Below are 24,018 nucleotides of genomic sequence, written 5' to 3'. Positions count from 1 at the left end.
AGGCACGTTTCCAGGTAAGAAACGGCATCCTCAGCCAGTCAAACTCCGGAGATCAAACTCGCACAATCAGGAAGCACAAAACAAGGATCGAGAATCATTAGACCTGAAAGGAGGACCTAAAAATTCATCACTGCTTTTGTCTGGTTGCTCGCAAGCAAGAATTTGACATTATGCAGGTGGTAGGAAAAAAAAAAACACACAAAAAAAAGTATTTGTGGGACAAAAACAAAAAAAGAACAAAAACAGAAAAAATCCAGGGAGAGGACGTGCTGCTGGTTCCATTCCAAGATGTTTTGGAAGCCCGTGGGTACATGGGTGAGCAAACCATTAGTGCTGGGGTGGGTAAAAACAGGACACCTCTGCCTCCAGCTTGGATGCCAGGAGAAGAATGTGGCAGAAAGGGGACAAAAGGGAAAAAAGGAAAAGAAAAGAAAAAAAAGCAAAGCAGCAGCTGGGCGCTGCACAGGGAGTAAACCCCGGAGGCACAAATCCTGACGGCAGACGCTGAGCACAGAGGGGACAGCACCAGGCTCCCACTCTGCACTGAACAGAAACACCTCAGGCTGAGAGGTGACCGCGGTTTCCCACGGCACAGAAATGTCGCCGGCGATTTCACGGCACGCTGGCACCCGCTCCCTGGGGGACCAGCACCGGGGGAACAGAGCGCAGGATGCTCTCCGTGCCGCAGGGGCTCCGTTTGGTGACCGTGAGCCTCATCCCCTGCCCGCGGGGTGAGGCTCCTCTTCCTCCTGCCCGTCTAAGCCAGGGGAGCAGGGAGCGTGGCCAAGTGCTGAAGGACCCACACGGATGCTCCCGTGGGTCCCCAGGTGCTGAGGGTGGCGTGGCCGTTCCCAGCGCCGTGACCCATTTTCCGCGGAGGAAGGAGGGGAGGAGGGAGGCTGGGGCCGGCACGAAGCACAGCAGGGTGGGCACCCCGTGTCCCCGCGGCTGGGGCTCACCTTTCGTGGTCTCACTCTCCCGCACCAGGAAGGTCCCCCGGGGGTTTTCGGGGTTGAGGAGCAGCCGCTCGGACTCCCGGCGAGTGATCTTCCCGAAATACCACCTGCGGGAGGGAAGCCACAGGCTCAGCACGGGGCGCCCGCGCGCCCCTTGGATTCGCGAGCAGCCATCCTGCGCCGCCGACCGCGGGCACCGCTCAGCACCTGGGCTCCAAAAGCCTCCCCAAAGGAGGGGCAGCCCTTGGGGCACCCCCAGCTCTTGCCAGGGGTGGGATTCCCCCACCGTGGGCTGTGCCGCCGGGTGGGGACAGTCTGCGGAGACGCACGTGGATTGGATACCAAACCAAACCAAACCAAACCAAACCAAACCAAAAGCCCCAAGAAATACAACAGAGGCCCCTGCAGGTTTTGCCCAGGAGGAGAGGGACAGGAGAGAGGGAAAAGCGCTCGGTGGGTGGTGTTTTTTTTTTTTGCTATTGCTTTTTTTTTTTTAATTAAAAAACTGTCTAAAAGATGGCAATTACTCTTCAGCCTGGATGGAGTCTGAGGGCGCGACATAGTTACTGGGGATGTAGCCCGTCTGTCCTGTAGTGAGGGAATGAGCCAGCCACCAGTCACCTTCCCTGCAAGAGAACCAAAACACACTCAGTGTGAAGCCAAAAAGCCCCCAAGCCCCCCTGGGCCGTGCCCTCTCCTACCTCCAGGCAGCGTCCCCGTGTCCCTAAAGGCATGGGACGAGCAAGCAAAGCCCAGCCCGGGGGGGGACAGCAGCGAGCAGCACCCGCACCCAGCCCCGCAGCAGGACCCTGGCACACAGAAAGACCCCCCGGAGACCCCAGGGCGTGCGGCAGGAGGGTGGCAGCAGAGCCCAACCTGCCCAAAATCAGCCCTGGGAGTGCTGCCGGCACGGGGGTGCCCCGCTGCCACCCCGGGACAAGCAGCATCTCCACGGTGCCAGGGTCACCCACGTGCATGTGGGATGCTGTGAAATGAGGGGTCTCCTGGCTGGAAAAAAGGCCGGAGAGCCAAAATACCTTTGGAGCCATCCGAATTTGAGCCGGGTCTGGCTGGAGGTGAGACGCAATGGAAACCCCAGCGAGCAGGTAAGTAGGGAGCAACAGGCAAAGGGGGAGGGAGGGGAAATGGGGAAAAAAGCGACAGAATGGCAGTGATTAAATAAAGCGCCAGAAAAAACAAAGGAAGGCAGAATTTGTTAAACACAGGCTACTCAAAGCAACAAAAGGGATCAAATAAATAAAGAATGGAGCAGGCTGGAACAGAGTGAGGTGCTCTCTAGGCTGCTGCGGTGCCCTTGGGCCGGATCCAGTGGGCACGGGGCAGCCGGGCTTGGTGCTGGGCACAGGGGTCCCTGCTGCGGGCCCGGGGGTCCCCCTGCAGCCTCTGCCGAGGGCTGTTGGTGCTGGGGCTCAGCCGTGGCCCACAGCTCGCCGAGCATCTCCAAACCAGGCACCCGGGGTGCTCCCAGCCCCAGGCCGGGATGTGGCTGGAGTTTGGGTGATGGGGGGAAAGCTGCCTGCAGGCAAAGCCCAGCCCCGGTGCTGCGGGGTGGGCTCTGCCCCCGCTCTTCCCCGTGGCACACGTGTCCCAGGGCTGGCCCCACGCAGCCGGGGCCGAGAGGAGGTGGCCCCAGGAAGGTCTCGAGGTGCTGGCAGGGTGCAGGAGCCTTCGCCCGCTGCGCTCTGCCGTCCGCCCCCTCGTACCCCCGCACCTGACCGGGACGGGAAGGACAATAAATGGATAAAAGCAAAAGGGCCCTGCGAGGCAGCTTCCCCTTCCAGGCAGACAGCAGGGGGTTCCTCACAGGACATCCACGCTCTCATCCGTCACAGACAGGCACCTCATTTACCCCGACCGCCCACGAGGCAGGGCTAGGGGAAAACGGCGGATCCGCGCGAGCAGCCCGGCGAGGACGGGCCGGGTGGCTGCAGGGCGCAGGGCATCCTCCGCACTGCTCCCCAAAAATACACCGAGAACCTCAGCTGCTGCAGGCACGGACCCTGCGAGCCTGAACCCTCTGATCCTGACCCCGGGGAGCTCAGCCCCCCCGCCCCGACCCCCGCACACCTCCACCTCGCCCCAGCCCTGCGTGCCCACGGCACGGGGCGCGCTGTCCCCTCGCTCCTCGTGGCAGGGGGCACGGAGCTGCTGCCCCCCACCTTCCCCAGGGAGGCCGGGACGGGGTCGGGGGCTGCTTCAGCTCCTTTCCCACGGGGCCGGAGCAAACATCTGCCTGAGAAGCGCCCAGATTTCGGCTCGGGGCTTTATTCCAGCTCGGGCTGAAAGGCTGCAATCTGGGAATTCGGCAAAAGCAAACTATTCCAAAAATGTCTCAGCGGAAGGGAAAAAAAAATAACAATCGCCATCATCAAAACAAAGCATTTCAACAATTCCCTGAACAGTTTTACCCAAAATACCCCGTTACACCCCCGCTGTCTGCCAGCTGGCTGGGAGGGGGCCTTCTTTCGGTGATGGGGCGAGCGGATTTGGCCCTCAGGGAGGCCGAGGGTCACTGCTGGGGCTTTGCAGGACGCAGGAGCAGGGAGGGGAGCGATGGGCTGCAAACCCAGCCCCAGTCCAGCAGCCACCAGGCAGCAAAACCACCCTCTCACAGCCATGCCGAGCAGCGTGGTGCTGCCCGGGGCGGATTTCTCCAGCACTTGGCTCCTTTCTGAGGTCTCAGCCACAGCAGACACCGCTGGGGTCAGGGGCTGGGTGCTGCACCCTCGAGTCCTGATGGTCTGCATCGCCAGCACAGCCCTCGCGCCCCCTGGGATGGCACCGAGCATATGGCACGTGGACCCTTCCCTCTGACCAAGCCTTTGACCGACAGCAGCAGAATAGGGGGGAAAAAAGCTACGGACCCCTGCTAGGTGATTTAATGCATAAAGAAAAACCCCGTGTATGTGGGCTGACCCAGACCCCGTGAGGGGCAGAGCTGGCTTCGTCACAGCACGAAGCAGAGCAGGAGCCCGAGGCTAGCTCCCTGCTGGGGCTGGGAAGCGGAGAAGCACCAAACACCCCAAACTGGGGCTTTTCGTGCACCACTGAAGCCCTTGATGCAGCACATCCCAGGCTTCACGGACTGAACGAATCCCCATTAATAAACGATGAGTGTGGGAAGGAGGAGACCAAGGACTGAACTGAAAACCTATCTGCGTGGCACTGCTGGATCCCTGCGGGACAGGGGCGCTGCCTGCGGGACAGCCCCTCATCCTTCTCCCTTTGCGGGGCTGGCTTTGGTCCCCAGGTTTCAAGGCGGCAGCAGCGGGCACAGCGAGCTGAGCGCGCTGCGCATCAGGACCGAGCACGCAGCAACTTTAGGAGGTGTGCCAGTCCCCGGAGCGACCCACAGAAAATAAAAAAATAAATTAAAAAATGCAAAAATAAACGCAAAAGAAAAAAAAAAAAAAAAGACCAGGAAGGAGCAGAAACCCAAACGAAACAGGACTGATGAGGGGTGCCAGACGCAGACAAGGGGTGCAGGCCCAGCTCAGACCTCCCTGGTGCAGAGCCGCCGGCACGGAGGGGGCTCCGCGCGCTGTCCCGCTCGCCCAGGGAGGACAAACGTGGCCGGGCACGGCCCCCCCCGGCAGCCTCTGCTCCCTCCTGCTCCCACCCGCCGCGGGCAGCCTTTCACCAGGGCAGGTCGGCAGCAGCGGCAGCAGCACCAACCCGCGATACACACCTGACGTCCACTTTCCTCCTAACGAAAGCGTGGCGGGCAGGAGAGAAGAAAAACAGTCAAGAGGGAAGCTGAGATCGCAGGCACCGCGTAAGCACGAGAAAAGCATCTGGGGAGTGGGAGGGGATGAGTCCAGGCAGACGAGAGGCAGCCGAGCGCTGACGGGGACAGGGGGCAGGCGGGGACATGACCCCGAGCTGGGGACTGGCTATGGGACGAGGAGGTGGCTTGGTGGCAGGGCTGCAAGGCAGCGGTGCCCAGCAGCGGGGCCAGGAGGATGGGGGAGCATCGAGCATCACCCAAGCGATGGCCTCTAATGCCAGCGTCCTCGGACACGTCACTGCTTCCACACACGGCTCTGAAATGCCCCTTGGAGTGTCCCCAGGGATAGCTGGCCTGCCTGACGCTGGGCTCGGTGACCCCTCTGGAGCCCTCTCGAGGGGGTGAAGCTCTTGGGGGGCTTGGCCACAGGGGCACAGGGACACTCACGTGTTGTTGACAATTTGGAGGCGTTCTCCTTTCTTGAAGGACAGGTCCGTTTCGGTCCGGGACTCGTAGTCATAGAGGGCCACGAAGGTGGTGACTCCACCTGCGACAGGGACCGCTCAGGATGAGCGCCGCCACCCCGCGGCACGGCACCGGGGGACCCTCCTGTCCCACCATCCTCCCACCACCAGGCAAAACACCTCTGCCAACCTAGCCCAAAAAAAAACTCCTTCCAGAGGAGAGGACCCCACCACCACCAGGAGGAGCTGGAACCAAACCCAGCGAGACCCAACCGCCAGCACCCGAGGGACCCGGGGCCACACTGACCGGCCAGCGCCCCGGAGCGCTGCGGCGACGTGACGGTGTCGGAGGTGTTGAAGCCTCCGAAGAGCTTGGATTCGGCAGCCATGGTCCCGAAGGAGCGGCTGGGGGTGCGATGGGCGTCGGGGGCAGCCGTCTTGCTGGGTGTCTGCGAGGCCGGGTAGCCCCCGTGGTGGGCGCTGTCGGCCGGCTCCAGGCTGCGCCGGCGCTGGCTGGGGTCTTTGGGCTTGCTCTTGCTGCTCCCCATGGTCCCGGGCTGGAGGAGGCAAAACACGCAGAGGACTTTTATTTATTATCAACGTCATCATGAAGCTGCTTCCCAGGGGTTTTGCAAGATGCCTGCCCTCTAGGAAATGAAACAAAACCCCCAGAGGCTTTTCAAGCACCAGCTGCCGGGAAGCCCGGCCCTCCTGCCCCCGCCCCGGGACGGCATCGCTGCCCCCTTACACCCACGCTGCCCCCAGACGAGGCGGGTGGGGAGATGGGATAACAGCACGGCCACCAACCCCACCGAGGAACGCCAGGGCCAGCCCTCCTCGAAGGAAAAGGCTCCTGGACACCGGGGCGAGCAGCAGCACGAGCCCCAGGGCCACCCGCACGCTGCCGACACATCGGGGATGCTGCGGGGCCACGTCTCTGCTCGGTGCCTCCGGGTGCAGCCCCACACCACACAGAAACAGAGGGGACAGCTGGGTGGCAGAGCCACCGCAACGTGTGGTCACCGCTCGTCAAAAGCTCATCAAAAAAAAAAAAAAGCTTGCCAAACCTCCTGGTGCCCCAAAGCCCCTCCTGCACAGCGGGGCACTCTATAGGGCCGTGCTTCCTCACGCACAAGGGGTTTCTACCAGGGCATGGATGGGAGAAAGCAGGACCCAGACAAACGTTCACAGGACGGGATTCCTCCAACAGAGAAACTCGGAGGATCCGCAGCTGCACCGCTCTCCTTCCTCAGGAAGGGGATTTGGGTGCTGAGGACGGTCCTGTGCAGCCCAAAGCCTGCAGCAAACCGAGCCCTCGGAAACAAGGAGCAGAAGTTTGGGTCGGGAGCGGTGTAAGGCAGTCAGCGGCTAAGGACCAAGGGATCTCTGCTTTATATATAGTCCTGCCTTCCCTTCCACTTAAGATCCTGCTCTATAAATACCTCCAAGGTAATGATATAAATGAAGGAAGGGAATTATTCGCAGTCTCCCAAGATGGCAGGATACACAGCAGTGTCCTGCAGCTATGGAAGGAAATATTTAGGCTAGAGCACGCAGGCAGGATGGAAAAGGGAGGCGGAGAAACCTCTCTACAAGGAAAAACCAAGCAGGTGAGGAGCAGAGGAGGCAGCCGGTGCCTGCAGGGCACGGAGCAGAGGGCGAGCGGGCTGCAGCTGCCTGCCAGGCTTTGCCCCACAGAGGATTTTCCAAGCCAGAGCTGGGGCTGCTCCCTCCTCCAGCTCCCTCCCCATGGTCAGGGCTTGGTTTGACCGTCAGGGCTCGTTTTCCCAGAGACCTGGCTTCAAGCAGGGCCTCGGCCCACGCTTAGGGGATTTGGGAGCAGAGCGGGACGGGAAGGTCAGATACAAACCCCGTGCTTGCAAATCGTCACCGCTGGCAGACTGGCGGTGGAGAAGAGGAGAGAGGCTGCCCCATAAATAAACGTGCTGCTTAAATCAGAAGATGCTTGAGCAGAGTTGCAGGGGAAAGCGGGTCTTTAGAAAAAAAGAAGCAAAGCCCCCTCCCGTACCAAGAGCCAACCCCCCCGTGCTCTCCTCCCTCCGCTCACCTCCGTGCGGGGCTCGGGCACCCGCTGGCACTCCCGGGGCCCCGTGGGCTGCCCGGGGACGGCAGGGCTGTGACCACGGGGCTCGTGACAGCCCACGCGCCTCTGAGCAAGGCGTGCCGCTGCTCACAGCTTCCCCTGGCCATGGCACTTCCCCCAGCAGGGACACAGCAGGGACACAACTGGGACACGGCCGGGACGGGCAGCGGACGGAGCCGCGGCCCCCGAACGCACCCATGGGGGTGGCTGTGGGGACGGGGGGGGTGCTCCTGGCCCCCAGCACGCTCCAGCAGCACTGCCGGGCAGCAGGGTGAAGCAATCGGGTTGCAAAAAGCTGCCCACCGCCCGCAGCCATTCCCCACCTGCGGGTACCGTGCCCGGTACTGGTGTGCGCAGCGCCACGGGCGTGCTCGCAGCCGCACGCCCCAGCACCCAGCCGGTCGGTCCCGCACGGCACGGCCGGTGCTTGGTGCTTGCCCGCTCCCTCCTTTTTCACACCCTCCTCGCCCCCAAGGTGACGGTGCCGTGCGGGGGGCTCAGCACCGCTCCTGTCCTCAGCCGGGCAGGATTTGGGCAGGGCTTCCCCACAAGGTGCAGGCGGCGGGCTGGAGCGCAGCCAGCGTTCCTCGCGCTCGCCTCCGACGGATTGGAGGCGGCAGCTCTCCTGCGGGCAGCATTAGCACCCCAGGCACGTCGCAGCCTGCAGGGACTCCTCTCCTTTCCTCTCTCCGGGGGCTCGGCGCCGCTGACAAATTGCGAACCACTGCGGTGCTGAGCCGTGAGGTTTCAGCTCTGCTCCCTGCAGGACCGGCTCCTGGGGGCACCAGGAGATGGGGAGACCCTCCCCGTGGCGATTCCTTACCTGCGTTTTCCAGCTACAGCCTGGCCGTGGGGTTGTGGGGGGCTGCCAGCAGACTCAGCTCAGCTCCTGCAGCAGACAGAGGGATGTTAGCGGCCCTGTCCCTGCCGCCTCGCGCCAGCACCGCGGGCTGCTGCGCCCACCCTCCTCCTCCTCCTTGCCACCCGCCCACCTCGGTGGGTCCCCCAGCGCGGGGCAGCCAGCTCGCACCCGCCCGCTCTGCTCTCTCATGTGTGAAGAGGGGACGATTCTCTGCTCCACTTCATCGCACCCACCCGGCGGAGGGCGAGGAGGCGGCGGGGGCAGCCCCGGGCGATGCACGGCGGCGAGAGGGCAGCAGGGACGCGCTGCTCCCAGGGCGCCCCAACCCGCTGCGGGGTTTTTTGGTTGTTCCCCAAAGGAGGAGAAGCAAAGTCAGCACCACGGGGCGCTCCCAGACCCATTGCTCCGTCTCGGATGGCTGGGACCGGCCGCAGGGGCACTGGGCCACCAAACAGGGACCTTGTCCCCGGGGCCATGAGCGGCCCTCCCCGCCCCCAACAGCACAGCCAAACCACGGCGTGAAGCGCGCACAAAGTCTCGGAGCACCTCACGCTGCTCAAGCCCTGACTCAGCAAGAAAAGCGTGTTTTAACCAAAATTTTCGAAAGGCACAGATTCTTATTACAAGTGTGGGTGCCGAGGGGACGTGCAAAACATGCTATTTTCTGGCAGCAGCAGCCCAGGGCAGAGCTTTGGGTCAGAACCAGAGCAAGGAAGGGCTCCACGCAGCCGGCGGCTCTCGGACGCCCTCCCCACATGCAAAACACGCAGGGGTCTGCTGCAAGGCAGCCCCTGCGGCACCCCCAGGTGGGCCACGGCCCCCAGCAGAGGGATGCTGCCGTGCCAAAAAGCCAGAGCCCAGGCTTCCCTTCGCCTCCAGGGACACTGCACACCGCAGACGGGTGCCGACGGAGCGGGCACCAAGCTTTCCCCCATGCCACCAGCTAACCCTGCTGCGCACCGCCCAGCCGCGGCCTCCCGCCTTCATGCAGGAGCCCCGGGTGTCAGCAGCGTCGCAGCACGCAGCTCCACGGCAGCTGCTCCGGGCTCCTTATGCTCCAAATTTGCAGCGTGAGGCACAAACCCGTGCAGGAGCTGCAGCCCCCCGTGTCCCCCCCCACCGGCCGGGCACCGTGCCGAGGATGTGCCACGCTGCGGGTTTATTTTGCTCCCCTTCCCTTCCCCCCCGCCCCCGCCAGTAAGTTTTGTGGCTATTTTTAGTGCATTTGATGAGGGTAACGAGCAGCAGCTGATTGACAGCCCTTTACGACTTGAATGGTTTGTAATTTGTGCTTGACTAATATTCGCCGCCAATAATTGCACAGCGGGATGGGAGGTGGGGGAAGCTGCAGTCTCAACTCCAGGCTGCAGCACATACAAATAAGGCTGCGACGCGCACGCACGTGGCGTCCCCACCGCCCCGCGCCGTGTCCCCACCGCCCCGCCGTGTGTCCCCAAGCACAGCCACGTTCCCCCGGTGGCCCCGTGGGAGCACCCCTCGGGCGGCGAGGCGCTCTGCCCCGCAGCAGGCACGGCACCCCTCCCGGATCCCCAAAGGGACGCTCAGCACCGAGTTCTGCACACGGGGTCTTCCCGGCCCCCCGTTCCCCCTCCCCGCAAGCAGCAGCAGGGCTTGGCTGAGCCGTGCATCCCTGCCCAAGAGAGCCCTAGCAGGAGGGCACCGCCGCGCTCCCCACTCCAGAAGCAATTAAACGAAGCGTGCTGAGCTGCACCGCTCAGCTCCGATCCCATCGCGGCACGCGGCAGCGGCTTCCCCGTCCTCTCGTGCCGGGGGCAGCAGAGCCCCCGCGCAGCGCAGCCAGGGCTGGGAACACCGCCTGACCTGCCCGACACCCCCAGCCCTCTGACACCGACATCCCCAGGGTTTTGCTCCCCCCCCCCAAAAAAAAAAAATTAAACGGCAAGGTGGGACGCGAGAAAGGGCTGGCTCCTCCGCCCTACCTCGCAGGGATGCTCTTGGAGAAGCAGCACCGGGGGGAAGCGGCTGCTCGGGGGCCGACGCGTCTCCTCCAGCCAGGCTGCTTGCTGCTGCACCCCGATGGCTCAAGGATACAATGGAAGTTGTAAAAGCCACGCTGATAGCAGGCTTGGCGACGCAGGGGGAAGCGATCTTATTTTTTTTTTCCGAAGACACTAACAAAAGACACTGATTGGGAGCAGACAAAACACAGAAATACCACGTTTGCTGGCTTCTGTGTAGCAGGAGCAGAAACCTTGGGAAATTCTGCGACACGCTGGGGCCCCGAGCCAGACAGGGAGCCTTGGGGAGGGAGAAATCTCTGGCAAAACAGGCTCTGTCCTTGGGGCTGCTGAAGAGCCGGGTGGGTGCCGAGCAGACCAGGACACGGTGCTCCAAGCACGGGGACACCACGCCAGGCAGGGACATCTGCACAGTGACCCCCCCAGGCTGTAATACCCCCGTAAATAGGTGTTGCTTTCCTTCCCTGCAGCGTGGTTGCAGGCAGACCTCTGCCAGCCCTGCCTGCGGGAGCTTCGCATTAAGCACGACCTGAATCCCGGCTCGCACACACAAAATCAGAGCAACCACCGCAGGTACAGCTGGGGGGCAGCGGGCAGGGGGCCACCAGCAGCCCCAGGCAGGTTTCCCCTCGCGCCCGCCCGCTTCAGCGCCTCGCAGAGCCCCCACGAGATGAATAACTGCACCTGTCTGCTGCCAGACTGAAAAATGAAGCGTGCAGGACGGCGGGGACGCCGCGCGAGACAAAGCCGCCTCGTGGTGCAGCGCCGAGCCCACCGGGGGCGAGCAGAACCAGAGGGAAGGAGCGAAAAGCCAGGGACACGGCCCCAAGCCCACCCCACGCCCCGTGCCCACGCCGGGAGCAGGGACGGGTTCACGCATGGCACACAAAAAAAACCCTGCTGGGTGTGCCACAGGGCAGCGGGACCCGCGGCTGGAGGCGGCCGACGAGCTGCCACGAGCACGGCCAGGGGGCACCCGGGCAGCCCCAGCGGTGCGCGGCCCCGTGCCCGTCCTCCAGCAGCCCCCTCCCTGATGTTGGCAGGAGATGCAGCCCCAGACACGCACACGCAGCTGCTGCCCCCAGATGGGGGACTCGGTGCCAGGGATGCCCCCGAAGTTTTGCTTCCACCCGCGGCAGAGGCGGCGCCAGAGCCTCGCCAGCCCGGCCGTGAGCGGTGGCAGCGGGACGGAGGGGCTGGGGACGAATCCTGGGACACGGACACCTTGTAGGGCACCACGATGGCAGCAAGGCACGCGGCTGGGGGCCAGCAAACGGCAGCGCAGCCCCTGGTGCACCCGGGAACGCCTCGCTGCCCTGCCCGGAGCTCGAGGCCCCGGCACAGCAGCACGTCTCCGACGAGCCCCACGTGCTGATGAAAAAAGGGGGCCTGCTCCCCCAGCCCGCAAAGCGGCCTCGGTGCCGCTGCCGCCCGATGCGAGGAGCGGCCCCTCCCTTACCACCCTGTCAGCTCCCGTTAAATTTAGAGCTATCTTAATTAAAGCTGCACAGCCCAACCTAGCAGGGGCCAGCGGGTCGTGACAGGGCGAAGGATAATTAAATCAGCCATACAAATTCACCCCCCCCTCCACGCACGGGGGAGAGTCACGTTCGGGAGCAATTTGGGAACGTGTCAAAACACGAGTTAGAGACCAGACCAAAGCCCCGAGAGGCACAAAGCAGGTGCTGGATGTTTATCTAGCCAAGAAACTCAGAAACATAAAAAAAAAAAACCACAGAGAGAGGCGTGCAGGGAGGCAGGGACAGACCGCGCCGCCCCCCACCATCGCGGGGCCACACGCTGCCCGGCGCAGCGGCGAGGCCAGGCCTCGACAGTCATTTTGTTGTTGTTGTTTTGTTTTGTTGTTGAGGCCTTGGGAAGCAAGTTACCCAGGCAGGCAGGGTTTCACAGGATGGCTCCACACACACCCCAGTGCCCCCAGTGTCCCCCGGAGCACCCCAAAGCCAGGCGAGGGCAGGGAAACCCTGACAGCAGGCGCCCTGCAAGCTCGATCTTGCTTAAGGCGGGCAAGAAAAAAATCACAAAGCTGACCTGAGCTCCCAAACTCACTGCCAGCTCCCCGGGGCGAGCAGCGTGCCAGCACCTCGTGCTTTCTGGTGTTTTAAGCCTTTTGCTGCCCCAAGGGCTCCTCCCCAGCAAGGGCAGAAAAGCGGCTTTCCGTAAAGAAAAGCGGGATCTGGGCATAACCCCAGCGCGGCAGCGCCTCGGGCGGGGTTAGGAGGCACGCAGGGGATTTCTGTGATGGGAGAGATATGGGCACCACCTGCAGCAGACCCGGGCATGACAGAGCCACGTCTCCAAAGCTTCAAACCAGGCAACAAGTCCGGCCCCGGGGCTAAGAGCTGAGGCCACCACTGACCCGGAGCCAGGAAGGTGCCAGCCCGCGTTCCAGGGCTTCCGCAGCTCCACCAGCCCCGTGCCCGTGTCCCAGAGGAGGTCCCAGGGTTCAGGGCACTGTTAGGAAGTGTTTGGGGTCAGGGAAGAAGCAAAAGTGAGCCGGAGGCTCCTGGAGCCCCCGCATGAGTGCTTCTGGAGAGCATTTGGACACTTGGACGGGAGCACCTCGCCCCCAGCCAACAGACGCGTCCTCCGCCCCCTCTGCCGTGCAAGGGCGCCCTGGCAATCAAAGACAAGAAATTTTTCACCCCAAGACCAGCCCGGCACAGGGACGGGTCCCAGCGAGGCGGTGGGATGTCCCTGGGGAGATGCTCCAAGCTGGGCATGGCCCCGGGTCGCCTCCCGGTGCCTCCCAGCCCAACTCACCCTGCACCTCCAGGATCCCCGTCGGGGCACGAGCCAGAAGCAGCGATTGCCAAACCAGCTCCAAGAAATGCTTTCCAAATCCCTTGGCGAGCGTTCAACTGAAGCGTGCTTCTCCCAGGCAGGTGATGAGGGCACCCTTCTCCTCCTGCCAAGGCCGGGAGAAGCGGAGGGAATGCTCCCAAGTGCACCGAACGCCTGCGGGGCCGGGCAGCATTGACAGGGAGCCTGGACCAGCACCAGGACTGACGGAGCCACGGGGCAAATCTTCCCAAAACCACCCTCCAAAGAGACCCCCAGTACGCACCTTGTCAGTACCAGCCCCAGGGCATGCCCCCAGCCCCCGGGGCTCCCCACCAGCTGCCATTTCCTGCAGCCCCCCCAAATGCACGTCGTTCCCATCCTCCCCCCGAGCCCCCCCGTGGAAGAGGGGCCGGGCGGCAGCGGGGTGACCCGGGCTGGCCTCTGGAGGAGGAGCGCAAGGCCAGGGAGCTCAGTTCCCCATTCCTGCCTCCCAGCTGCCGGCTCCAGGACGGCTGCAGAAAACGGAGCTCGCTTCTGCTTTCTGCCAGGAGAGAGCCTGGGGCTCCCCGGGGACACCCAGCGCCCAGCCCGGCTGCTGGGGAAGGGGCAGGCTGGCAGCGAACGGCACGGATCGGGCCCAAAGGGCGCTGCCTCCCCGCGGGTGCCGTGGCTCAGGGGGTGTCGCACCGGGCAGCACCGCTGCCATTGCGTGGCCGGCGGAGCCGGGCGCCCCAGGCTGAGGATGGCAGCTGGGCCGGGCGGTGAATCCTCCGGGCTGGGGGAGGAGGAAGGGGCACGGAGCACGTGGGAGACGGAAAAGCTCCGGATCCGAGCAAGTTGCAACCACCCCGGCCACGCTGGCGTCACCGCCAAAACATTTCCCCGCTGAGCAGAACCAGCCTGGCCAGTCCGGCCGGCAGCGGAGCTCCCTGGGCCCCCCCCGGGCCCTGGGGGCCGCAGCGCGGGGTGCACAGCCCCCTGCCCCACGCAGCCCCTGCGAGACCCCGGCGGCACAAAACGCTCCGAGGCGGACCAAGAAGCGAAACGGCGGCTGCTAAAACAGGAGAAGGGCTGGGAGGTGTCCGCAGGGTCCCCAGCGGTCCCGTGGGGCGGGGAGGACATCGCCTCTTCTCGCCGCTGCCCCGCTCCTGGATGGGGATGGAGCTGCCCCCGGGGATGCGGCAGGACGCGGCCGGCGCCGCAAAGGGAAGGAGAAGGGCCGAGGGTCTTCCAACCCCGCTTTGCAGCAGTCTGCGCTTGGCACAACCCTGAATGTTTTCACCCGAGCACCGCGGAGCCCGCACGGCAAATTTATGCTGATCGTGGGCTTGTTTTCCAGGCTACCTGGGGATCCTGGGGCAGCTGCTGAGCACAGGCTGCGTGCTCCAGGGAACCTCGGGGCCACCAGCCCCGATGCAGGCATGCACAGGGGGCTGTGGGTGAGGGCTGGGCGATGCAGCTGCCAAGGCAGGGTCAGCCCCCCGGGATGCTCGCGTTACCCCTGCCTTCGCCTCGACCTGTGCGCATGGGGCTGGGAGCAGCTGCCGTGGCAGCGGGCACAGCCTGGGAGCACAGCTCTGCTCTCAGCACCACCGCGCTCTGCCCCGAGATGTGCCCGGGGAGCCTGGACCTCTCTGGTGGGGACAGCAGTCCCCACGGCCACTCCGATCTCTGGCACCGTTTGTCACCAAGACGAAGTGACCACCTTCGGGGGCACCAGAGGAAGCTCAGCACAGCTACCGGAGGGGTCTCAGGGGGTGAGCTGAGATCGGCCGGACCCACACGGTGTTTCCGTGCCTAAAAACCCCGTGCTGGGTTCCCCAGGTGTGCCCCAGCCGCTCCCGGGGTGAGCGGGATGCTCGGAGCCAGCCGCGAGGTGCAGCCCAGCCAGTGCTCGCCGCAAACAGCCCCAGCAGACGCAAAACAAAGGAAAACGCTGAGCTGGTGTCTTTCATCCTGCCGCTCCGGGAGGGGAGAGCCAGGCTCCGTGCACGTCCCAGCCCTGCATCGCTCACTTGGGTGCCCGGAGCTCGGCTGGGTGGTGGGCGAGTGGCAGGGCCCAGCCTGGAGCTGCTGGCACGGGACGAGCTGTGGGCACACGGGCACCTTCTGCCCTCCCGTGGCACGTCTCCCACCCGTGCTCGTGTCGCTCATCCCACCCAGGGCTGCCGAGCGCCCCTCTCCTCCCGGGGGCAGAGCCCGCGGGGCAGGGCTGAGCGGCACCTCCTGCTTTCCATCACCTCCGGTCTCCGGCAGCTTGGACACAGCACGGCCAGAGCACAGCACGAGAACCCCCCGAGCCCTGCGGCCGTCACCACCGCCAACAGGGCGAGAAGGGCTCACAGCAGCTGCAGCACGCACGGACGTGTGCGCACACGGGGCAGGTCTCGGCGGTGCCTGCGCTGCTCCCGGCGCCCTGAGCCCGTCTTCCCCGCGGGCTTTCAAACCCAGCAGTGATCTGGGAGCACGACACCGACCCTCACCGCAGGGCCTTTTGGGGCCCCACACGTGTCCTCCCCACCCCGCACCCCGACCGCCACCAGCGCTGGTGGGATTTGGGTTTTCCCGTCCGATCTGGCCCCCCCTCGGCACAGCAGGCACTCACCCCAGGCAGCAGCCCAGCCGCCGCTCAGCGTCCCCGACTTGCGAGGACGTGGCCTCTCGTCCCCTGGCCTCCCGTCCCCTGGCCTCTCGTCCCGCCGTGGTGGCAGGGCTCAGCCCCACGCTGAGCTTCCCGAGCCTCCCTGGGCCGCTGGGGCTCCCCTTATCTCATGCTGGAGGCAGCCGGGGAAAGGAAAGGGCACGGCAGAGCAGGGAGTGACTCCGAAAGCTGTTGTTTGCTTTTTTTTTCCATGTTTTGTTTCATTTTGGGGAAGTTCCCCACCGCACGGCTCCGCCCCAGGAGCATCCAGACCCCAGAAGGCGCAGCCCGAGCCTGCGGCCGCGGGGACACAGAGCTGGGGAGGGAGAAGCTGAGCACAAAACCAGCTGAGCTGGGGAGGAAAGCCCTTGAAAGTCCCACCCGGGAGGCTGCTGGCGGGGAAGCAGCAGCACTCCACGTGCATGAGGTCGCATTTGCCCTGGCTGAGCGCAGCTGGGTCTGGATGGGGAAACTGAGGCACGCGGGTGGGGAAGCAAGGTGGAGCAGTGAAACTCGGGCAGCGCTGCAGCCCCCAGCTTCTGCTGAGCAGGCTGCGAGGGGGGAAACTTTTAGGATGTGGCTGCTCAGACACACAGCAGCCCGCAGGCACGGGGAGCTGCCGGGGCCGGGCGAGGTCGCTGCGCCCGGGGCTACGCGGCACCAACCCCGCTGGCATCCCCCCGGCATGGCTTAGCTCCGGCTGAGCGGAGACCGCCCAGCTCAGCCCACCCAAGGCTGCCCTGCCGTCCCCTCCCGCCTCAGGACCCCAAACCCTGCCCTTCCCAAAAGCTCCCTGCCCCCGAGCCGGGGCACCCGTGTCCATGGGGACCCCCCGTGGGAGGAGGGCACGAGGCTGAGCTGAGCCCGGCTGCCCCGTGGCGGCGAGGCAAAGGTGAGATTTCTCCTCCCTTTCCCAGGGCTTCACACGGGCGTTTCGGTGCCTTGTGGCAGCACCGAGGGCAAGTGACGCAAGTGTCCCCAAGTCACACGCAGGGGGAGGCGCTGACCCAGCAGGACCGGCTCGCCGCTCGTCCCTGCAGAGCCCTCAGTGCGCCCGTGCCGCCACCTCGGGCAGCCCTGCTGTGCCCCAGCCCGGGGACAGGCATGGCAGGACGGCTGTCACCAAGCCGGCGATGGCACCAGGGTGACAGCAGGGGTTTGGTGACGGGGAGAGGCAGGGGATGGGCGCAGAGCACAGGCTCACGAGACCGCACTGCTGCTGAGAGCTGCGCTTCCTCATTTTCCTCTCTCGAAGCCCTCTCCCCCACGCAGCCGAGCACCGAGGCAAGCCTGCTGACCTTCGGGTTTCACTACGGATATTTCGGCTGCTTCACCGCATCTCCACGCAACACCAAGATAGCCTGGAGCTGCGGGGCTGGGGCAGGCTTCTCTAGGGTCTGAAGCAAAACCTCCACCCGGATCCCCCTTCCCCAGGGTTTCTCCTCCTTGCTCCGCGCACCGCTCTCGTCCCCTCCGTGACCCACGGGTCCCTTTGCTGGTTTTCGGGCGCTGCCTCCACAGGGGCCCCCCGTGCCCTGCAGCAGCCCCAGCAGCCCCCAGTGCGTCCCAAGCGCTCCCCAGCTCGGCGCCCGGGGAGGCGGAGGGCAGCGAGGAGATACGTAGCCTCGAGGTAAGTCGGCGCGAGACGCAGATTTACAGGTCCTGGTTCCTGGCCCACGTTCAAACCACATTCGTTCCCAAAATCTGTTTCGGCGCTTTCTTTTCCAAGCCGTGCACGGCAGAGGCATGTGCAAAGCGGCGCCACTTCCCTCGCGCCCAGCGCCGCCGAGGGCCTCGCACCAAGGCCGTCGGTGCCAAAACAGGACCCGGGCGCACCTGAGCTGCGACGCAGCCCACACGGGTCCAGCTGTGCTCAGCCAAACACTTCCCCCCGTGTTTTCCTCCCTCCCGACTGGACCACAGGGTGGACAATCTCATGGCTCACTGCCAGTTTAAAACATCAAGGACCAAAATCATCACTTTCCCCACCCCCCCTCCGAGGCACACACGTTTCTGCTCCCGGACGGAGGTTCCGGCACAACGCGAGCCCCGGGGGGAACAGCTCCGAGTGCCCCTAAGTCAGAGGAGGCTGAAAGCAGAAGGATGTCGGAATGGAAACGGTGACAACCCACGCTCCAGTCACACAGAGGGCACGGCCAGGAGGGCAATTTCCGCGTGAAGAGGTTGGAGCTGGTTGGTGAGCACCACGCCGCGGGGAGCCTGCCCGTGCCGGGCACACACGCGCTGCTCCGGCGGGGCTTCGAGGGCTCGGGGCTGAGAGGCGAAGTGCTGAGGAAGTGAGGTCAGACGGGAAATTGTTCCAGGAGATAAAGGAACGAGTTAGAAGCCGAGCAGCAGAATAGACAGCGCAGGAAACAATAGTGCTTCAGATAGCCCGGCGCGCTTACCCCCGCGAGGCCGAGCGGGCAGCGCTTTGTGGAAGCGATGCTCTCGTGCTCTTCCCCCCTGAACACGCCGGGAGGAAGCGGGGGCTGTTGCTTCAGCTGGGCTTGCCCCAGCTGTTCCCCTGTCAAGGCGTTACACGCACTCGCTGGTCGCTATAAGGAGTGGCCAAGTCCTCCCTGCCCCACCACATACCAATTTCGTCTGTGTGAGCGGCTTCACGAGCCAGGCACTGCCCTGGCTTGGGGCGTGCAGGAGAGGCAGGGGTCCCGGGGGGCACAGGAGCCACCAGCTCCATCCCCCCTCTGCTCCCTCCTTGTCTCCATGAGCCCAGAGAAATGGTGCTGCTCGCCCCGGGGCAGCCCGCCCTCGGGAGCACCAATGTCCCCTCCGTGCCACCACGGAGCTTCCTGTCCCCACAGCAAAGCCTCTGCGCCTCTCGGCCACCGCAAGCCGCAGCTCCTTCCTCTTCCCAGCCCTCGCTGCCTCCCCGCCGCACCGAGGTGATCTGCCTTCACGTGGGACAAAGTCATTAAAGGGCAGAGATATCGTTAGGGCATCTCCATCACACTACGAGGCCACTAAAGACCCAGACAGAGAACAGCGGACTTCCCTTCACTGCCGTGTCAGCCCAAGAATAACCCCGTCCCCATAAATAACCCTGTCCCTATAAATAACCCCGTCCCCATAAATAACCCTGTCCCCAAAATCCTCGGGCTGGGTTTTGGCGAAGCTCCCGAGCGCGAGGCGCCTGGACGAGCCCCTGCCCTGCTGCTCCCGGGTCAAAGCCTGGCCCTGGGAGCCAGCCCGCGAGCTTCCAAGCAGAGGTGCCCTTCTGTGAAAAGCCAGCACCGACTGGCTAATGATTAGAGACGCGGCCCCCCGGGGAGCGAGCGGGCAGCCTCATCTTGGAGGCACCGAATAGCCGAGGTCTGTCCGGGGGCCAGATCCTGAGCTGGCCCGGGGTGGCACAGAACACCTGGTGACAGCACAGGGAGCAGCGCGGGATCGGTCTCCCCACCTGCAGAAGTGCTGGGAGCAGCCCCGCAGCGGGAACGTCAGAAATATCACAACATCAGAGAGGACGCCGCTCTCAAGTGCAACGTCGGCGACGTCCCCCCGCGCGTCCCCATCGCACCTCCCCAGGGACTGGTGGTGACATTTTGGTGCCGCACGGGAGCCCAGGCACGCGTTGAGGTGCTGATGGGGTTCCCCGGGACAAACAGCCTCCGGCCCCAAAGGCCGGGCCTCGGGGGAGGTGGCCGTGGCTCGGTCCCACGCCCGCGCACTAGTCACCGCTGGCGGTGGGCGCCTCATCGGATGGGAGAGGAGGGACAAAACCCTCCAGCTTCCTGCCTGCCGCACACCTCCTCCTCCTGGGGGGAGCACCAGCCTGGGAGGAGGGAAAAAAAAATAAATAAACCAAGCCTTTTGTTGCCACCCTCGTGCAGCTCGGCTGGCGTACGGCACTGCTGGAGGCGCGCTGTCCCGTCCCCGGGATGCGAGCGCCGTACCCCGGCCCCGAGGGCCACCGGGCGCTGGGACCTGTCCTGGGGACCCCCCTGCACCGAGCGGCCGCACCACGTCCCCTTCCCTCGCGTCGTGTCCGGAACAACCCGCGACAGCCCCGTGGCCCTACGTCCTCTGGGGTGGCCACAGCAACGTACCAACACCCTGTGGGAACGGCACCCCGAGCCCCTAGGAGAGCCCCAGGGAGGGGACCCGAATGGGGACCGAGGTCACCGCCCGGCTCCAGAGGGGGACGGAGCACGTTGGGTGCTGCGGATTCCCCCGGTTGGGTTTCGCAGCTCTCCGAGGCGACGCTCCACACCGGACGGGGTCGGCACCCCGATACGCCGCCACGGCGAGGGGAGCCCAGCCCGGCCCCGCTCTGGCTCCGCCGAACCCCGCGCTGCTTCCCCGGGGCTGCGATGGGGACGGGGGGGGACGCGCCAGCGCAACGGCTCGCAGCCACGCGTGGCGACCGCGTCGCCTTGGGTGGCCGTGGGGCAACTCGGCGGCTGGATAAAGCCCTTGGAGGGGCGACCCGGGGCGCCGCAGCCTCCCCCCGGGCTGCTGCTGGCCCCCAGCCCCGGCGATGGGCGCAGCATCGCCCCGGCCGGACACGGCTCCCCCCCCGGGGGCTGGACACGAGCCCCCTGAAATCACCGGCGAGCGAACCCTAGGAGGGAAAGGGATCGGGAGACATGAAAGCAAGGAGCGGGGGGGCGAGGAATATTTCACGCCCTGGCCTACATTCGGCCCCGCTCTCCCCGCCCTGCGCTCCCGGGGGTCCCCCGCAGCCCCCGAGCACAACAAAGGGGAGCGCAGGCAGGCGGTGCCGCCCCGCCAGACCCCGCTGCGCCCTCGGCACCCCCAGCCGGGCTCGGAGCCGCCCCAAACCCCGACCCTCAGCATCCCCCGGCAGACCCCGACCCCCCAAAAACCCCGCGCATCCTCCGCTGGACCCCCCCCCCGACCCCACAACCGGCCCGCGGGCACCGCCGCCCGGACCGAGCCCACCGCGAGCCGGGGACACCCCCAGCCGCTCAAGGGGGGGGGGGGGCGGGGGGGCTCCTCTCCAACCCCCCCGCACCCCATGGGGACCCCCCCACCCGGGACCCCCCCCCCCTCCCCAAACCGGCCGCCCCCCGCTCACCTCCCCCGTGCGCGCCCTCCGGGGCTCGATCGCGGCTTTGTCTCCGTGCCGGGGGCGCGGCCGCCGCCCCCCCCCGAGCCGTGGCAGCCCCGGTGCCCCCCCCGCAGCCCCGAGCCGAGCCGAGCCGGGCCGGGCCGGGCGCTCAGGGCTGCGCCGCCGGCAGCATCGCCCAGCGCCGCCGCTTCGCTCCCGCCCCCGCTTCCCCCCCCACCCCCCCCACCCCTCCCCGCCACCTTCTCCGGGGTGTGTTTGGGGGGGGGGCAACCCACAGGGAGAGGAAAAAAAAAAAAAAAAAATAGGAATATGGCAGCAAACCGGAAACGGCTATAGAAAAAAAAAAAAAAGCAGCCCCTCCCCTGTATTTTTTTTTTTTTTTAAAGGGAGAAGGCTCCGGGCAGCCGGGCTCCGCGGGGTGCGGAGCGGGGCGCGGAGCCGCCCCCGCCTGCGGCTTTAGGGGCGCGGCCGTGGGAGCCGCCTGGCCACGCGTGGGAGCCGCGGCCCCGGGGCTGGGGGGCTCGGGGCCGGGGGGGGTTCAGGGTCGGGGGGTCCTGGGGGGCTCTCTCGGGGCCGAGAGGTCTCGGGCTGGGCGCAGCGCGGAGCTGGCGCGTCCCTGGCAGCCGAAGGTGGCACCAGAAGAGAGCGGTGATTCTGGGGGGGGGGGTTAGAGCCGGGCCGTTGTCCGTTTTGGTGTACTGACCGGGAGCAAACGGCTGCTTGGTGGCAGATTTTGTGCCTGGAACCGAGACCGAGCACCTCCGTCCCGCAGCTGTCCCGGAGGGCTGCGATCCACCGGCCCCTGATCTCCAGGAGGAGGCAAAACCTCAGCGCAGGGGGACGTGGGGACAGAAGAACCGCGGGCGGCGCGGAGGCCCTGTGGGCGCAGCGCTGGCTGGGCCGTGTCCCATGCCGTGGCAAACACGAGAGGGGTCCGGCCACGTCACCCCGATGGCTGCCCCAGTGCCGCCCGACCAGCGGGGCGGCTGGCAGCCCCCCCGCGCCCCCCATCAGCCATCCACGGCGTCGCCGGGTGCTCCGCCAACCTCCGGGGTGAAGCAGCCCGCTCCTTAAGCCCCGCGTACCCGTTGACCTGTTTTACGAGGCCGCGGCAATCCGCGGGCCGTATTTCCACATCCACACTTCGTCCACCACCCCTGCCCATCCCAGTGACCCTCGCAGCCACCTGAGCGGGGATTTTGGAAAGTCCCCCCCCCGTCTGAGCAAGCCCTGGCACTTCAGAAGCAATTTGGGAAGTTAACGAGTTTCAGGGAACTATGCGGCGGAGCTTTTCTTTCTGTTTCCAGTCCTCCCCCCTCGTTCGTTTGAGTTATTAAAAAAATATTTCCCATGACACCGCCGAAGGCCAGCGAATCCATGAGTCACCAGGAGTGAGGAGTCACGCACGCACTGATCCATCACCGCTGGCCAGCGCAGCGCCGAGGGGCCCTACCCGGGAGGAGCCGCCGCTGATAAGGCCGGCGAGGGCCAGTGCACCCCATGCCAGCCGGTTTTGGGGCAGCAGCCCTTGAGACAGCCCCGAAATGTGGCCTGGGTTTCCCCCGAGGCTTTTTGGGGTGCCACTGTGCAGCCCGGCAGGCACAGGGAGGTGTTAGGGAGGGATTCCTCCACCTGACGGAGGGGGCACTGCTCGTGCCGCATGTCAGCACATAAATCACACCATGGGGTCCCCCGTGCTGTCTCCCAGTGGGATGTATCCTGGCCGTGTCCCCGCCGCCCCTGCCCCAAGGGGACAGGGCTGCGCACCCCTGCCAGCCGCCCAGCGCCGCCTCCCCTGGGGAAGCCCAGGAGCCGCCCCGGGGGCAGCTCGGCCCCAGCCCCGGGGAGCTGCTGGGGGTGACTCAGACCCGAACCCAAGATGCAATTATGACTTATAAATATTTGAATTTTGTTTTCCTCTTGTGCAATCGGCCCCTTTTCTACCTGCGGCCCCGCAATCGTGTTTCCATCTCTGGCAGCGCTGGGCTGTGCTCAGAGGCAGGCAGCGCGCCTTCGACGCGCTGCACCGGGCCTGCGACGCAGCCTCCTGGAGGAAGATGCCAACGTGCAAATTTAACATGGCAAACAGACACTCTTTAAAACCAGCCTCTTATCTTTTGGGCTCCGAGTCAGGAATGTGCCCTCGCAGGACTCTGACATTAAACATGCAGCACTGGCGATAACGCGATTTAAACCATTTGGGTTTAAGCAACTCAGCACGCCCCGGTGCCGTCCTGGCTCCCAGCTGAAGCCCTGAGCCTGAAGGCCGCTCACCTGCAGCCCCGCTGCCCTCCTGCTCCTTCTGCCGCACTCCAAGCGTTTGTCTTCAAACAGCCCGAGCCACGACTGGTTGGTTTTTCACCCAGCTAGGGACTCCAGTCTCTTTCCTAAAACTCTTCCTTCTCTTCACCTTTAAACACCACCAGAAAATAACACAGGGGGGAGGGGAGGAAGGTTACAGGGACTGAAACTAAGAGAAAAGCAGGTTCTTTCAAATTAAAACAATAGGTATATATATCACCGAGTATTTCTGGTGGCTCACTTCGCTGCACATCTTGGTTTCCTGTTAGAATACCACCTTGAGACAAGCACAGGTATGCTTGTGCTTTTTTTTTCCTGACCTTTAAGCAAGTTTCAGCAGGAAAAATAACTGCACGTGGTTTTTCCCCCTTCAGGCGTGCTGTGCACGGAGGGCGCGTTGCAGCACCCGGTGCCGCGGCGTTCCTCCCCAGCGAGCTCCGAGGCTCGGCCCCGCCGCTGGGGACACGCACGCTGCCCGGGGCTGCAGAAGCCGCCGAGCTCCCAGAACGACCTGAGCCCCGTCCAAACCCTCCACGGGGCTCCTAAAATCTTCCTGCAAAGCGAAAGGGTGCCGCTGGGGTCCCATAATTGATCTGAGTCCTGCCCTCCCCAGCGTAGCCGGGGATTTACAACAAAACAGCCATTCATCTCCAGCCAGGTTTATTTTTAAGCATCCCTTTGCCAAGCACGAATAAGTTTTGTTTCATGGATTCCGTTCCTGAGGCTAGCTGCATTTTGCACGCTGCAAATCCCTAATATATTTGCATGAATTATTACTATTAATAATACAATGGCTGTGTTCGAGATGCTGGACAGGCGCAGAAGCAGCCACGGCTGTGTCCCCGAGCTTTACTATCTTGCAAAGAGTGAGTGTGCGCGGCAGCAGCCGGTCAGCATCAGGAGAGCTGCAGTGACGAGCTCAGGGGCTGACTTAGGCGTACCGAGGGGGGTTGACCAGAAGGACCGTCAAGGCACGAGCTATTTGGCAATATTTCATGGCAGAAATACTAATTCTGGCCATTCTGCCCTGCACCGAGCACTGGGGCAGCAAGAGCAGCGCAGCAAGAGCCGGTGTCTGGCA

At 64.6% G+C, this 24,018-nt stretch overlaps 1 protein-coding gene across 4 annotated transcripts in view; it reads right to left on the bottom strand.

Annotated features, from left to right (window-relative positions):
- SRC (SRC proto-oncogene, non-receptor tyrosine kinase) overlaps positions 1-24,018 on the bottom strand; it is a 30,978-nt gene that overhangs the window by 5,231 nt on the left and 1,729 nt on the right. The window contains exons 1-7 of one of the 4 annotated variants that reach the window (XM_083801538.1): positions 20,643-20,844; positions 10,096-10,300; positions 8,096-8,161; positions 5,476-5,725; positions 5,152-5,251; positions 1,484-1,582; positions 960-1,063 (exon numbers count right to left, since the gene is read on the bottom strand). In XM_083801538.1, coding sequence (XP_083657664.1) covers positions 960-1,063; positions 1,484-1,582; positions 5,152-5,251; positions 5,476-5,716 — 544 coding nt within the window. In that variant the 5' untranslated portion in view covers positions 5,717-5,725; positions 8,096-8,161; positions 10,096-10,300; positions 20,643-20,844. Of the gene's footprint in view, positions 1-959; positions 1,064-1,483; positions 1,583-5,151; positions 5,252-5,475; positions 5,726-8,095; positions 8,162-10,095; positions 10,301-15,544; positions 20,368-20,642; positions 20,845-24,018 lie in introns of those variants that run through there. The other 3 variants (XM_083801537.1, XM_083801539.1, XM_083801540.1) reach the window with 3 other exon arrangements.

The sequence above is a fragment of the Anser anser genome (assembly GCF_964211835.1).
Source record: "Anser anser genome assembly, chromosome: 16".
Lineage (NCBI taxonomy): Eukaryota > Metazoa > Chordata > Aves > Anseriformes > Anatidae > Anser > Anser anser.
The sequence above is the reverse complement of the archived record's forward strand: the minus strand, read 5'-3'. Positions and strand labels throughout refer to the sequence as shown.